The sequence below is a fragment of the Hippopotamus amphibius genome, chromosome 2 (assembly GCF_030028045.1).
Source record: "Hippopotamus amphibius kiboko isolate mHipAmp2 chromosome 2, mHipAmp2.hap2, whole genome shotgun sequence".
In the NCBI taxonomy this organism is placed as follows: domain Eukaryota; kingdom Metazoa; phylum Chordata; class Mammalia; order Artiodactyla; family Hippopotamidae; genus Hippopotamus; species Hippopotamus amphibius.
The window spans coordinates 177,450,809-177,465,387 of record NC_080187.1 but is presented as its reverse complement, the minus strand read 5'-3'; the positions used below and the strand labels follow the sequence as shown (position 1 = coordinate 177,465,387).

The following is a 14,579-nucleotide window of genomic DNA, read 5'->3' as shown; positions in this document are numbered from 1 at the left end:
ATGCAGATGGTCAGGATGGATGTCCTTCTAGAAAAGGTGAACCCATGGCTCATGTCAGGCCAGTGAATAGAGAAGAATAAGAGGGCAGTGCTATGGTGCCTGGGTTGGGACCCCTTCAAGGTCTTCCCATGGCACTCTGTAACATACCTATTTTCTGTCTCTGTGCCCTTCTAATAGCAAGCCTGAGTGGAGAGAGCCTGTCTTATTCACATTTGACACTCCCCGCTGAAGATGGTGCTTTGTCAAATAAATGTGCTAGGAAAGCAATAATGTCCTACATGACAAGGTATTGGCCGTGCCTCCTTTCTTAGGCTGATCAAAGAAAAGGAAGAAAGGAACCTAACAGATTTATTGCCTTACTGTGGGCCACAATCTGGGACTATAAACCTAAGAATACCCTGTGAGAACTCAAAATCTGGGGCTCAGGCTCTCCCCGCCCTCACAAGGATGCTATTTGCTTTCTCTTCCTTCCACCAGCCTCACAGTCCTTTTCCTGAAGGGCGCAGGGCTGGTTCCTTTGGAAGCTGTCTCTGGGATCATGCAATGTGCACTGAGGGGTCAGCCCCAGCCTCCTGGGATACTTGCGTGCTCCAGACAGACAGACTCAGACACATCCCAGTTAGAGCAAGTAAAAAACACTGGCCTTTCTCCGTGGGCTGTAAAAACAAACTATACTTCTGGAAGCATGAAGGCAATTGAATGAGATTAAATATTGATACTTTTTACTTTTCTGTGACATCTTTGAGACACATCATTTCAATTCCACATTCTTATAAGATGATAAACTGGCCTACTAAAAATTATATGGTAAGAGTTCTGGTTACCATTTTATTGCTTACATTAGGATTTTTTTAAACAATGAAACGGTAGCTAAAATGGTTCCTCACAAGTGATCTTAGCTGAAGGTCTGATGGCAGTAAAAAGGACCTCTCCTCACAGGCTCATCTTGAGATAAAGGTATATTATTAGATGATGGTGTGTGTCATCCTGCCACAGTTCCCTAATCCTGGAAGGTAGAGTCGTCAGCATAGTGCTAAATGATGTATTTGATCCTCTCTCCAGTTCACTTCACAGAGTAAATGAACTTTGGTTTCCTAACCACAGTGTCTAATCTTGTCTTTTTCTCAGTTGTTAAACTGTCTTCCCTTGTTCCAGGTTCTTCCTGATGTATTTGATTAATAAAGATGAAACAGAGCACACGGGTCAGGTGAGAACTATTTTTAAGAATCACACCCTTGTGTTAAACGTCCCCTTCCTAGGTCGCGACTCCGCAGAGCCCAGGGTACCTGAAACAGAGACATGATCCCATTCGTCTCTTCCGTGCACGTTCCCACTGCTTTCTGCATTGTTCCACCATCTCTTCGTGACTGAAGCCAAAATTCTAAGACAGCTCCCACCTATTCCAAAATAACCCCCTGGTTATCCTTCCCCACAAACACTGACAGTTTCTAAACCCTTATGGTTGCTGCTTCAGAGTAGAATAGCTGGAGGTGGGGAGAACGTTACAGAGAAAAAGACAATGCGAAGCCGAGTGGGCGGCTCCAACAAAGAGCAGGAGCGTCAGAGTGAGATGGTGCGACAGACAGCGACCTCCTGTGTGGGGGACACGGGGACGCGGGCGTGTGGGTGTGAGCGAAAGTATGTGTCACAGGGATTCTGTGGCTAAGTATGAAAAAGAAATGCAAAGACGGAGAACAGGGCAGGAAAAGGTAGGTTACCAAATATTCAGACATCATCAGATTTGTAGGAAAACTTCGCAGCTCAGCCCCTTAGAGGCAGCTGGTGTCCAGATCTGGCTCTCTGGGCACCTGCTTCAGCGGCAGGCACTCAGTGCTCCTTCGTCGTACATTCTGCCTTGTACCAATTACAGATGACATGGAGTCAACCCACGGCTAAATCTTTAAGTATTTTTAGTGGCAAGCACTGCGTTGGTTTCATTGTGGGTTTTTGTTTTTGTTTTGGGGGGGGGGGGGGGGGGGTCAGGAGACAGGAGAAATGGCTTCTTGCTTCCAAAACAGCCTGAGCTGGGAATACAGCAAGAAAGAATGTGCCAGCTGAGCATCTATAGCCACGTCAGTATCCCCAAAGGGACACAGATAGAGGGAAAATAAACTGGGTTTCAGCTGACTGTGGTTTATAAAGAAGTGTCCTTTGTTCCCATTATTTCAGGAATCTTATGTCTGGAAGATGTACCAAGAAAGGTGTTGGGATTTCTTCCCGGCTGGTGACTGCTTCCGGAAACAGTATGAAGATCAGCTTGGATAAATGGGAATGAAAGAAGCTTCCACCATTCTGGACGGTCAATAAAAATCCTTCTCTTACAGTTCTGCAACACATGTGAAAAGTGACGTTTCCTACATGCCTCCCTCACAAGGAAGTGTTTGTTACAAATCTGTGATATTTTGGAGTTAATTTGGCTTTTTGTGCCTAATGGACGTGCACAGTGGGAGATAACCTGTCAAAGTGTTAAAAGGAAAAAAAAGATGGTACAGCACCAAGGAAGTTCCAGTTGAAAGCCTTCCAGGTTTTCATTTCTAACTAGTTTGTTGGGATGGCACCACTGAGGGAAGGGCTAGAGAAGTAGGAAGTTTTATACCTGTAATTTTAAACACTTGAACGCCACATGATGGTATCCTACTTGTGACTCATGGTCTGAGCGCCAAAAAAATCATTTTAACTGCAGTCTAATTTTTCCCATGGTACTTGCTAGTGAATGTATCCAGAATTGGCTTGAAAAGCTTTAAGCAGTTAAAGAAGTAGAAAAAAAACACACCACCACTTTGTCGACACTGAAATATCGATTAAGTGCCTTAAAAACCTCTTTAGATACAGCTATGCAAGTTTTTTATGTTTATGTTCGAGATGGACAGTTCCATTAGTTGTGTTGCTCTTCTGTCTGTCTTTATGAAACTGCACTCGAAGGGTATTCATATGATTTTTTTTTTCAGTAACAGCTTGTCAACTGCTGTTATTAGAAAAAAAGTACTGTACTGAAAATTCAGAAAAAAGATCTCAATCCTATGCCAAATTGAGTAACGCTTTATGGTCTCCCTTGTAAGTAGTGGAGCTGCTCTGTTTAGGTGAATCTCCTTAAATAAAATGAAGTGCCCACTGCAATAAAGTCATAATCACCAATTCATGGTTTGGCCTCTTGTAACGCACCACTTTTCTGGGTGATTTACAGCCACCCTGTGACTGCTGGGAAAAGGGACATGAGACTAACATCCCACGGCTCTCGCACAAGAAAGAAAGAAATCCACAGACCAGCGTTTGTTTATTTTGGCAAAATGCATGCCTGGTTGCTTAGCTTTCTTCATCAGCAGCACCTGCTATACTGTAAACACTGAGAGGAAGAAACTGGAAACAAGGGCCATAACATCTCCTGCCCTTAAGAAATCTATTCAGTTACCAAGCCAGAGAACAAATGCGACAAGCCTCTTAATGTCTTATTTCAGATGTTGAACATGGAGGTAGGCGTCCACTGCACTAAGCGTGATGTCCACACGAGCTTGGGCTGTGCTTGTAAACCAGCTATTCTGGAAGGACAGCCTTGGGCCTGCCTGCCCTTACAAGGCAACCAAAATTGGCTTCAGGCACTTTTCATTTTCTTTCTCTCTTTTTTCTCCATTGTGATTAGGAAATCATGCTGTCCAACCAGTCTTCAAGCTCTTCCTCAGTAACATTTTTGGATATACTTGGTTGCTCAGATGCCACGTTATTCCCTTCCAACACAGACGGTTTTGCAGGACCTAAGAAAATAAAAGCATTGTTAACAACTTCATGTTAGTTCCAGAATTGAGGGGTAACGCTTCCCTGGGGTTTGATCCATGCCAGAAACCAGCCAAATTATTATTTCGCTCACGATAAGGGGAAACAGTCTATTATTGTTCCTACTCCCTAAGAAGATCCAATAATACCTAAACAAATTTATAAATGGGGTAGAGATTTGCTCTTCTATTTATTTGGATGCTGAATTTGACAGTTTAGTTTTTTAAAAAGACCAACAGCTTAGCTTCCTTTTTACTACTGTAGTGATCCTGGAAAGCCATTAAAGGGTCCTGAACGCAGTGTATGGACGGGGCAGTCGCTAGGCCTCTGCCTGTCCAATGGGCCACCATCTCACAACATGCACAAGTGGGGAAGTCTTCTTTTGTAAAAAATAAATAAAAATAGGATAGAAGTAGCAAGCAAGAAGCACGAAGAATTGGTCAACAGGCCTGTTCAGACAGTCGATTAAAAGGTCTGCTGGTGCACAGCTGAGGCCGCAAGTATCTAAATGCCTTTTACAGCACGAGTTCAATTTGCAGCCCTGGGTTTAAGATTGCAGTCAGGCAGGCAGCAGCTTTGGAAGCGCACTATATCGAGTGAGAGCAATGTTGTCAGAAAGGTCAACTCAGGGGGAAGCAAAGATGTGAGCACAGTAATAGATGTCAGTGGACAAGGGCAGATCGATGTCAGACACTGATGAAGATGTGCAGGGATGTGACTGAGGTGAAGCTATTCTCAGAAAAACACCCAGAATCAAGGAGATGGATGGGGAATACAATGAAAACCATACCTGTTTCTTCTTGGGCCACCTCCCCATCTTTCTCAGATTCCAGGTCCTGAGCTGTCTGGTCTGCTAAGATGTCACCTCCCTCTTTTACAGGAGCATCTAAATTAAGCAGCAGATCTAGTTCTTCTTCCAAATGGTCTGCTGCTGACTGCAGCAGGGAAGTGGGGTTCTGAGAACGCTTGGAAGGGCCCAGTCCTGGGCTATCTTTACCCAGGTACATGGGACCACCAGCAGCGGCAGATTTCAGCTCAGAGATGGACCCCTTTCCTCCAGGCCCCACGGGTCCCTTTAACTGCATCCCCAATCCCTGGCCATCAGCATTTTTCTTTGGTTTCACCTGAGGAAGCTCTACAGGAAGGGCGGTCTGAAAGAGAAGCACAATATCTGAGTTAAAAATGCAAGTCCTGCCGTATTTGCTTAAGCAGAAACTAAAGCAAAGGATGCCATCAGACTTTGTGGAGTAGGAAACTCACTTCAGACAGGAAAGTCACAAAGTGTCTCCATCCAGGCCCTGCCCCAGCAACCCCCTTACTGATTGGGGCAGGGGGGAGGTAAATGTGGGAGACCTCCCCACTGTGCCCACCTCAGCTGTGTGATACCCAGCTCAGAGCTGAACTCAAAAGGCTCATGCGTTCCTGTCACTGGCCTGAGAACGGACAGTCTGGTAGGTCTACGTAAATGTATACTTAAGCCTGCGACGAGGCAAACATTTGTAAAAGACACCAAGAAGTAATTAGCAAATCAGATCTGTTCACTGTACTAAAATGCACAAATACAGAGGAACAGATTCACCAAGAAGAAAAGGATGACCATTAGTAACATTATTTGAGTAAAAATTGCCAAACATGAAAGAAAACACTCTCTTTGATTACATTTGTCAAAACTCCTCAAACAGACAAAACTAATCTTGAGTATTAGAAGTCAGGACAGTGGTTTGGGTGGGAGAAGGTTCTGGGTGGTGGCAATATTCTGATTCTGGATCTGGATGCCGATTCCATGACTTAAGCATGCACTTTTCTATGTTACAATTTAGTACAGTTAAACCCTCCCCCCAGGTGACTGTAACGTAAGGAAGGCTGAGAACCATGGTTCTGGAGGGAGGCCTGGAGTGACTAGCCTGGCGTCAGGGGGGTAGGTTCAGGACGTGCAGCTGCTACTGTCCCCTCACGTGTACATTTACACATCCTGAGCAGACCCAGCTTCCTAATAACTCCTCAGGGCTTTTACGACAATATGGCTTTACACACGCGCTTAAAAACTCATCCAGCATTGTTGGTGTGCAGGGCAAAGCTGGGATGTGGTCCCCTGTTCTAATCCTGCAATCATTCAGTTGGTCTGGATTGGCTGTCTGGCATTGTTTTTGTTTGTTTGTTAACTCCCCAGGTGCGTCTAACGTGCACACACAGTTGAGAATAACTGCTCTACACTGGGGGGGATGTAATTTGAAAATCTGGCTGAATAGTGACAAGCTAGTACAATTATTTCATATCTTTCCTCTAAGGCCTGCCACTGACAACATCCTTCACTTTCAAATGCTCCCAATACTTCCCGTTTCTCTCCTCAGTCCTGGGGGCCCCATCACCTTCATCTCAAAGTTTCCCTGATGTGTTCTGTTAACCATTCCTCACTGTGTGGGACCAAACCAAGTATGTCAGAACTTTGACCACCTCTGGACACCAAGAGGAAAAGTAGCACTTGCCCAGTCACTAAGACAACCCCCAATACCCCAAACATTCCTAAAGAAGCCCCAGGGTGATTTCTCATCAGAGGTAAAGGCTGTCCCCTCTCTATTTCTCTGCCCCTAAGAGTCCTCCAGCCCTGAAATCTACTCGCTGCCCTAAATTTGAGGTAAGTGCCACAGAAACAACACCTGGGTGGGTAACCAGTTCATGGCCATGCTCAGGCTTAGCATCACATTCAGGTGCAGAGCAAAACGGATCATTTTAGTTGCTGGGATTCTATTTAAAATTAATACTGCCCAGGGTTTCACATTTATAAAACATCCAATGAAGGCACAATTAAATGTCAAAGTTCCTTAAGGTACAGCCCTTGGGCCCCTCCTCTCTTAGCCAATTCAATGGCTCCCCTCTTAGCTACCTTATACTGATATCTCCCAGATTTATATGTCCAGCCCTTAATTCTGAACTACAAATTTCTACATCCAATTGACTAATACTTTTACTCTGACAACTCAGAAACACAAACTCATAATGTCCAAGCCTGACCCTTTCCAAGTTGCATGAGCTGGAAAACCTAGAATTCTTTGCCTGCTCCCTCTCCACTTCCAGTATTTCACTAAGTCCTGTTTATTTTACTTTTGTAGTACACCTCTTGGTAAAGTCCAATCCGCTGCCGTCTCTGGTCCAAGCTTCCGTATCACTCACCTGGACCGTGCGGTAGCCTCCTCATTTGCCTCTCCTCATCCGCTCTGCTCTTGCATGTGCGTGCATCTACCCATGAACACACCCATCCCAATCCCACAGTCCTCTCTCCATTCTGTAGCCAGAATGTTCTTTATTATTCTTATTATTATTAGCACAATTGTTAGTGCAGATCTGATTGGGTCAATCTTCTTTAAATCCCAAGTCAAATGTTCTTATACTTTGGATCTCAGCTTAGCTGTCACTTCGTCAGGAAAGCCATTCCTAATCACACCAAAGTAGATCAGGTTCACTATTACATAGTCTCATAGCACACTGAACATTCCCCTTCACAGTACTTATAATTTGATAACTTGATTAATACCCATCTTTCCCAATAGATTAAGCTCCATGAGGGCAGGAACCAAGTCTGTCTATGCACCATTGTAACCTTCACGCCTAACACAGCGCCTGGCACATAAACACTGTGAGTACAATACAAGCCAGACTATACTTTTAGATTTCATTCAATTCCATTACATTTGATCCTTTAAAATGTTTCAAATATATTAAAAAAAAACAAAAAATCTTTAAAAAGTATTTCATTCTCCCTCAAAACTTTACGAAATTCTACCTGATACAAAACCCTCAGCTTGATGAAAGGAAAAGCTGAGTCTGAAACATCCTGCAGAGGGGCATTTTTTTCACTTTTTCTTCTCCTGCCCTAATTCACACCGGCCTCAAGATGCTCTCAGGGTTTTTACCTGGATCAATTCAGCAGCAACATTGAGTCGGAGCGAGAGAGGCAGTTCTTGAAGGGCTCGAACCAGTGACTCACAGTCCACATAAAATGCTGAATTCTATGTAAAGAAAAAACAGATTGATCAAGATGATTACATATGACTTTTCAGAAATAAAAGAGCACAAGACACTAGGTAGTAACTGTAAATAAATTATCCATTACTTTCAACTGGGAGGAATCGGATCATAAATCACACTTGATATGGTTTTAATTTCTACCACCTCTGCATTAAGACAAGCAAAAGCGAAACCACCTTCTTGAGCCACAGCTCAGGCTGCTAGAGCAGCAGCAGGGTGGTGGTCACCTCACATCGAGACCGCATGATCACCTGGAAACTGTGGAAACCCTGGAATTACTGAAAAAGATTCAAAGCACGTAATGAGATCTAGCTGGACCCCTCCCCCACATTCAGATGGCTGGGCTTCAGGAGAGCAGGGAAGAGCCATCTCAGCAGTCAGATGGGGCTGCCAGGCGCAGCCAGAGGAGCCCAGGAGGCATATGCTTCTCTTCCAACCAGAAAGCAGAGGATGGAAACTCGCCCTCCAGATGGCAGCTCTTTGTGTGAGGCCAACACTAAAACTCCCTTGGACTCCCTTCTCATGCATACATGCCAAGTCCCATCCAGGCAATGCCCTCACAAATTCACTGTATTTGAGAAAACATTCCAGATTATCACCTGACTCCTAAACAGCCGCTTTGAGGTGCCCTGGCCACCCAAGCGATGGAAAAACTAAAAGGTGGTTACAATGACCTCACATTAGAGGCAGACACTACTGACCACCTTGTCTACCAAGGACTATCACAGACCCAGGCTGAACCATGCCTTATGCTACAATCACTGATTTCAAGTTAGTGAAGAAAATCCAGGGGTCATCGAGTCTAATCTCAAATCCACTGTAAGGATGTCTTGGGTAGATGGGTGTATAATGACTGGAAGTGGGGAGTCATACCTGGTGCTCTTAAGTAGCATAACAACACTCAATCAAGATCCACTCAAACCCCTGGGCCCCACAAGAGCAGTACACAGCGATCAAAAGAAGCAATATAGCTTTTCAACTGCCCTTCTGAAAGTTTCCAGAGATGGTAGCTCTGAGGTAAGCAATGTTGGCAGCACCAGATGTGGCCCCTCACCCTGGAAAAAAAGGAACTTACGTCTAAAAATATAGAGACACACGGACATAGAGAACGAACGTATGTATGGTTATCAGTGTGGGGAGGGTGGAGAGAAGGGATAGGGAGTTTGGATGGACATGTACACACTGCTATATTTAAAATGGGTAACCAACAAGGACCTACTGTATAGCACAGGGAACTCTGCTCAATGTTATGTGGCAGCTTGGATGGGAGGGGAGTCTGGGGAAGAAGGGCTACGTGTATATGTATGGCCGAGTCCCTTTGCTGTGCACCTGAAACTGTCACAACACTGTTAATCGGATATGCTCCAATAGAAAATAAAAAGTTAAAAAAAACTCAGAGTATCTACGGAGCAGGATGGAGGAATACAAAGCAGGAGAGTGGGAAATACAGCACACGTGCAGGCTTCACCTCAGTCCTGCACACAGCACACCAAGTGCTTGCTCAAGACCAGCATGGCCAGTCTTTGTTTCGAAATTTGGAGAAACCTTCTCAAACCACTAGAAAGGTGTGATCCGGAATGCTTAACACACAGGTAAGTCACCACATTACAAACTGGAAATCTCACCCTTCCCGCTGCTAAGGTGTCCGCAAAGTCACCCGTGTAGACCCCCTGCTTTCAGCCTATAAAATAGCGAGGACTTTCCCTCCACGAGGCCTGCCAACCATTCACCTGCTGCTGTCTCGGCTCTCTAGAGAAGGACTGCTGAGATGAGCTGGGGTCCGGCTAGAAGTGCCCAAACTTCCTCCCCACTTTTGCATCATGTGCAACATGGCTACAAGGTATATATCATTACCAGTGAAAAGTCTGTGAGATCCGGGGAGCAGCCCAACTGTGCTTATGTGCCAAGTCCCAAATGATGGGCCTTCAGCTGCTGAAGTGTCTCCCACCCCCACGTCTCTAATTCCCACCCACCATCCAAGGCCCCGCTGACAGGGCACCACCTCCACGAGGCCCCTAAGACACTTCGGCCCAGCACAGCGATTTCTCTTCTCCCTGCAGGGGTCCCAGAGCCCAGAACCTGCCATCAAACGCCACTGTGTAAGAAGACTTTCCCTTTTCTGTCACCAGTTTGTCCCCTAAAGGGCTAAAGCTGAAGGCCTTAGATATAAAGGGAGCCAAAGTGAATTACTTGTAATAGTAAAGTGTGAATTTGAGAACAGGTTTAATTGGAATAACCACCACGAATTAGCTTTTCTGCTCCATGGGTCATCCTCACCTGCAGAGCCCCGTCCCCACACCCACCTGGCCGACCCTGACGGTCACCCAGTTGGAGCATGCAGCCTGGCCACCCCGCTGCCTCCGCTCCTGCAGACTCCAAGGCTGGGAGCGCGAGGCCAGCCTTGACTGTTAGAACAAAGTCCCTCCATCCCACTTCTCCGGCATCAGTGTGCAAAGAACTGGGTCTGAGTGGTGAGAATCTATTCCTGAAGGTTCCTCCCTGTCCAGGAACCCGATCAGACTCCAAGTCTCAGTGTCTGTGTAAAGGTACACCATTTGGTGAGGAAATAACCTGCTGGAAACTCCAGTTACAGCCTCTAAACAGACCATTACACCTTCCTCAGGGGCTACAGCACTCACTAACCACATTCATTTGGGGACTCAGGGACCACGAATATACTTTACGCCAGAAGCGCCCAGATCAAGCAACAATTTGGAGCAAGCTGGGATGCTTTCCATGTACAGAGTCCCAGGCCTCACTCAGAACTGTGCTCTCAGGGGTGGACCTGGGAGTCTGTGCCCTCAGGACCCAGGCACTCAGGAACCACAGCAGGTCACCCAGAACTCAGCGGTTGCTTGAGGAAGCTCTACTAACTAAATAAGTCACTAATCAACAAAAATGAAAAGTGGAATGACAAAAAAGCTTCAGATGGTTTTCAAAAAATAATGGACCTGTTTTTTTCACCCTAAGAAGTTCTCCTCCCACCCATTCCCTCCTCACATGTCCCCACACTGTCCAAAGGACAGGTCTCAAAACTCCACGCATGGATCTAAGAGACCACCTCCCCTGTGGAAATGGGGCCAACATGGCGGAAGCAGGGATCCTGATGGCCAGGCCATGTCCCCTTCACCCTGCACGTGAGCCACAAATACACGAAGGCAAGCCACCTGTCAGGATGCCCTTTGAGGACCTCCACCAGGACCCAATGGCAAACTCTTCACTGCCTCATGTCACTGGCTGCACTGGGGACAGGGGAGCACATGAGGAACAAATAGATTCTCCTCTTCTTTTTCTCTCTCAAGTAAGCAAAAATAAAGAGAACTGAGTGAGGAGTGAAGTGGGACACAAAACAGTCCTGATGGTGAAGTGATGAATTCCGTTTGGGGCATGTCCTAGTACCTCAACTCATCCACCAAGGACCATTCAAAGGATGCTTATCCCATGCTCCTACTCTCGATCACTTCCAGCCCAAAGCAGCTTTCTCCCACAGTATTACGTTCGTTCATTCATTATACCACTTACTTTATGTTGCATTCTTTTTCATTTATCATGTAGATATTTACTGATCACCTAACACGTGTTAGCCACTGTGCTAAGGTAAGGGGCCTAGGGCGGTGAACAAACATGGTCTCTGTCTCATTCATCTTCAAATAAGCTGCATCCAATAAAGAACATGTGTTTTGATATGTGAAGAACCTTAGAATTATCTGAAACTCTCAGGATAACTAAAATGTTCTCTGATAGCCAACATGGGTCGAAGGAGTTGAAATGCGAGTTCTTTGGCTTTCACTGAATTCTTCCATGATCTCCATTCGTCTGTTTACAACGTCTCCTAGAATTCTAAACCATATTCAGGTGCCTGCCCAAACAGACTCAAGCAAAAACAAATATTTTTAATTCCCAACTTTTTCTATGTTATAATACATATTCTTTGTAAATGGACAGGCAGTCACTTTACAAGTCACTTCCCTCCCCTCTGTCTTTATGGTAAGTCAGCGTCCATCCTAAGCAACTGACCGTTGCTAGGGGTGTGAGCCGCCTACTGTGTGTGTACTGAGCTGAATGCAAAACGGGGAGGAGGGTCCCGCACTTTACCTGTCGGGTCTGCTGCTCGGTCTCCTGTCTGGAGCTGTGGGCAGACTGTCTGATCACTGTATCAGACAGTAAGCTCTAGCCCCGGAGTCGGGAGCAGATGCCAAGCCACCACTTACTCATCCTCTGTGCGTTTTAAAAGGGTGAGAATACCTGTTGTCTCTTGTATGGAAAGAATCAGTGAAATCTTGCCTGGAGAATCATCAAAACTCCTTGGGAAGAAAACATGGCAGGAATACAATGCAAGTAAAGTGTGTGGGTTTTATCAATCCACTGAAAGACTTCTATGATATTTGTTCTTATTTTATAGCTTTATTCTCCTAATTATAGAAGAAGAGTTATTTAAAACTATAAAGTTAAGGAGCATCTTACCTAACACCAAAAACAATGTGGGAGAATAATTCTCAAGCCTAAGGTGAATTTTCACAGAAAGGGAAAAGAAAGAAAGCCAAATGGCAAAGTAATCTGCTCAAAATCGTGACTATAAGCTTTCGGCCCTGCAACCCAGTCTATATGAACTAATCACATATGATCTATATGAGTAGTTCACACAGGTGTAAAGGTCAACTCCAGCTCCAAGAACCTGTATAACTTAAGCTCCCTGAAAACTTTCTGAGCAATTTAGGGAACTGAGGCTGAACCGAACATGAATTACTAGATTCTTCTCTGTGTGAAGACTCCATCTCAACCACAACATAAAAGGTGCCGGTCTTCAGCCCTGCGAAGAGCCAATCCTCTTTCAAGACACAGCTCCATCTTACCTGTTTGGGGCACGAAGCTTCACCCTCCCACTCTTTCTCCTCAGCAAACCGGAACTGTGAGAAGGAGTCCCCTAGGAACAGAAGAAACATACCATGTTATGTCAAAGCCAAAGGAGAACACTCGGTTCTCTAAATTTCCCTTTGGGAGGAAAAGTGCCATTTCTGAAGAGAGCTGACCATCTGAAACTCAGTAATATCATTCAATAGAAGGTCCTGGCTTCCACATCTTTCCACAGCAGTCTGTGCATGGTGGGCACTTGAAAATACTGTCAGCAACTGTACTCATTGCTTCATTCAACTCTCAATAAGCCACCATCTTACACGCTTCTTGAGAGACAACTGAACAGTCCAGGCCTGCAGACATGGCCATCTCCCCATTTTTAGCATTATTTTCATTTCATCTGCTTAACGTATGCAAGGAAACATATTTATGATTTTGGGGGTGGGCACAGCAGAAAAGGAAGGAGAAAAACAGAAGTGAAGGAAAGCAGTTTTCAACTGATCCACTATATACAGACTTAAAATATCTCTTTGAGGCGATGTTACCAACCTCAACCATCACTTCGAAATCACCTGGTTAGAATGTCAGGTGCAAAATAAAGCTCAAAGAATGTGCATTAGATTTGTTAACGTGACTCACGGTGCACCGCTCTGAGCTCTTGGAAAAAAGGAAAATGAATCAAGACAAACAAGCTTAGAGACTGTCATACAGAGTTAAGTAAGTCAGAAAGGGAGAAACAAATATATCAATGCATATATGTGGAATCTGAGAAAACTGGTATAGACGATCTTATTTACAAAGCAGTAATAGACACAGATGTAGAGAACAAAGGTATGGATACCAAGGGGGAAAGTGAGTGGGTGGGGGGATGAACTGGGAGATTGGGAATGACATATACACACCACTGATACTACATATAAAATAGATAACCAATAAGAATCTACTGTATAGTTCAGGGAACTCTACTCAGTGCTCTGTGGTGACCTAAATGGGAAGGAAATCCAAAAAAGAGGGGATATATGTATACATATAGCTGATTCACTTTGCTGTACAGTTTAAACTAACATAATATTGTAAAGCAACTATACTCCAATAAAAAATTTTTTTAAAAATTAAAAAAAAAAAAAAGATAAGCTTGACAGATGATTCCACACAGTGAGTTTTGACACAAGGCTTATTTTGTAAATGTGTACTTATCTGGTCATTTACATTAAGAATAGCCAATTTATAAATAATTATTTTTCCACCTAGCTTTCAGGATCCTCCAAAATGTGGTCCTACCTCCTTAACCCACATTTGTTTCCTATTTCTTCAGACTTTCTGCCAGAGTCAGCCTCTTTTCACATTCTGAACATACTGCAATTTCTATCCTATCCTCATTTCTTTTTTAAAGGATTAAAACTCCCTTGTCTGGAAGACCCACACACTTCTACCCATTCATATCCTATTTATACTTCAAGACTCAGGTACAGGCCTACTTCCTCCTGCTATGATATTATACCTCTCGTGTTATTTAACCATAAAATCCATTCTTTACTTCTAACTTAAAAGAGGGGAAAAAGAAGTGAAAAATTCCGAATTAAAGAGACAAAGATAAAATTAGAACCTACACCACACCACTAGCATTTCCAAAACACATGGATCACAACATTTTAACACCGGACAAGGTCAAATTCAAGGTAAAAAAGACCAAGAACATCACTTTTCAGCATGAGAAAGGGTAAAATCACTACCATTAGTCATTGGCAAATCAATTTCATCCCTCAAAAATTATATTATAAAGGACCTGAATTAATAAAAGTCTTATCTGTGCATGTGGATATATAAGCATATATGTGCATGTACGTATTGTGATTGCACAAATATTTATAAAGTATCCACATACAATGTTAATATTTTAAAAGGACTATAGAAAGGCTACAAAAAAAACA

At 44.2% G+C, this 14,579-nt stretch overlaps 2 protein-coding genes across 2 annotated transcripts in view; one reads left to right on the top strand and one right to left on the bottom strand.

The window, feature by feature from the left end:
• Positions 1 to 2,903, top strand: part of RYR3 (ryanodine receptor 3) — a 361,967-nt gene extending 359,064 nt beyond the window's left edge. Inside the window, 2 exon segments of the mRNA XM_057721476.1 lie at positions 1,156 to 1,207; positions 2,170 to 2,903. Coding sequence (XP_057577459.1) covers positions 1,156 to 1,207; positions 2,170 to 2,265 — 148 coding nt within the window. The 3' untranslated portion in view covers positions 2,266 to 2,903.
• Positions 2,904 to 3,257: 354 nt separating this feature from the next.
• Positions 3,258 to 14,579, bottom strand: part of AVEN (apoptosis and caspase activation inhibitor) — a 179,869-nt gene continuing 168,547 nt past the window's right edge. The window contains exons 3-6 of the mRNA XM_057721475.1: positions 12,648 to 12,718; positions 7,680 to 7,775; positions 4,559 to 4,919; positions 3,258 to 3,749 (exon numbers count right to left, since the gene is read on the bottom strand). Of these exons, the coding sequence (XP_057577458.1) occupies positions 3,634 to 3,749; positions 4,559 to 4,919; positions 7,680 to 7,775; positions 12,648 to 12,718 (644 nt within the window). The 3' untranslated portion in view covers positions 3,258 to 3,633. The remainder of the gene's footprint in view (positions 3,750 to 4,558; positions 4,920 to 7,679; positions 7,776 to 12,647; positions 12,719 to 14,579) is intronic.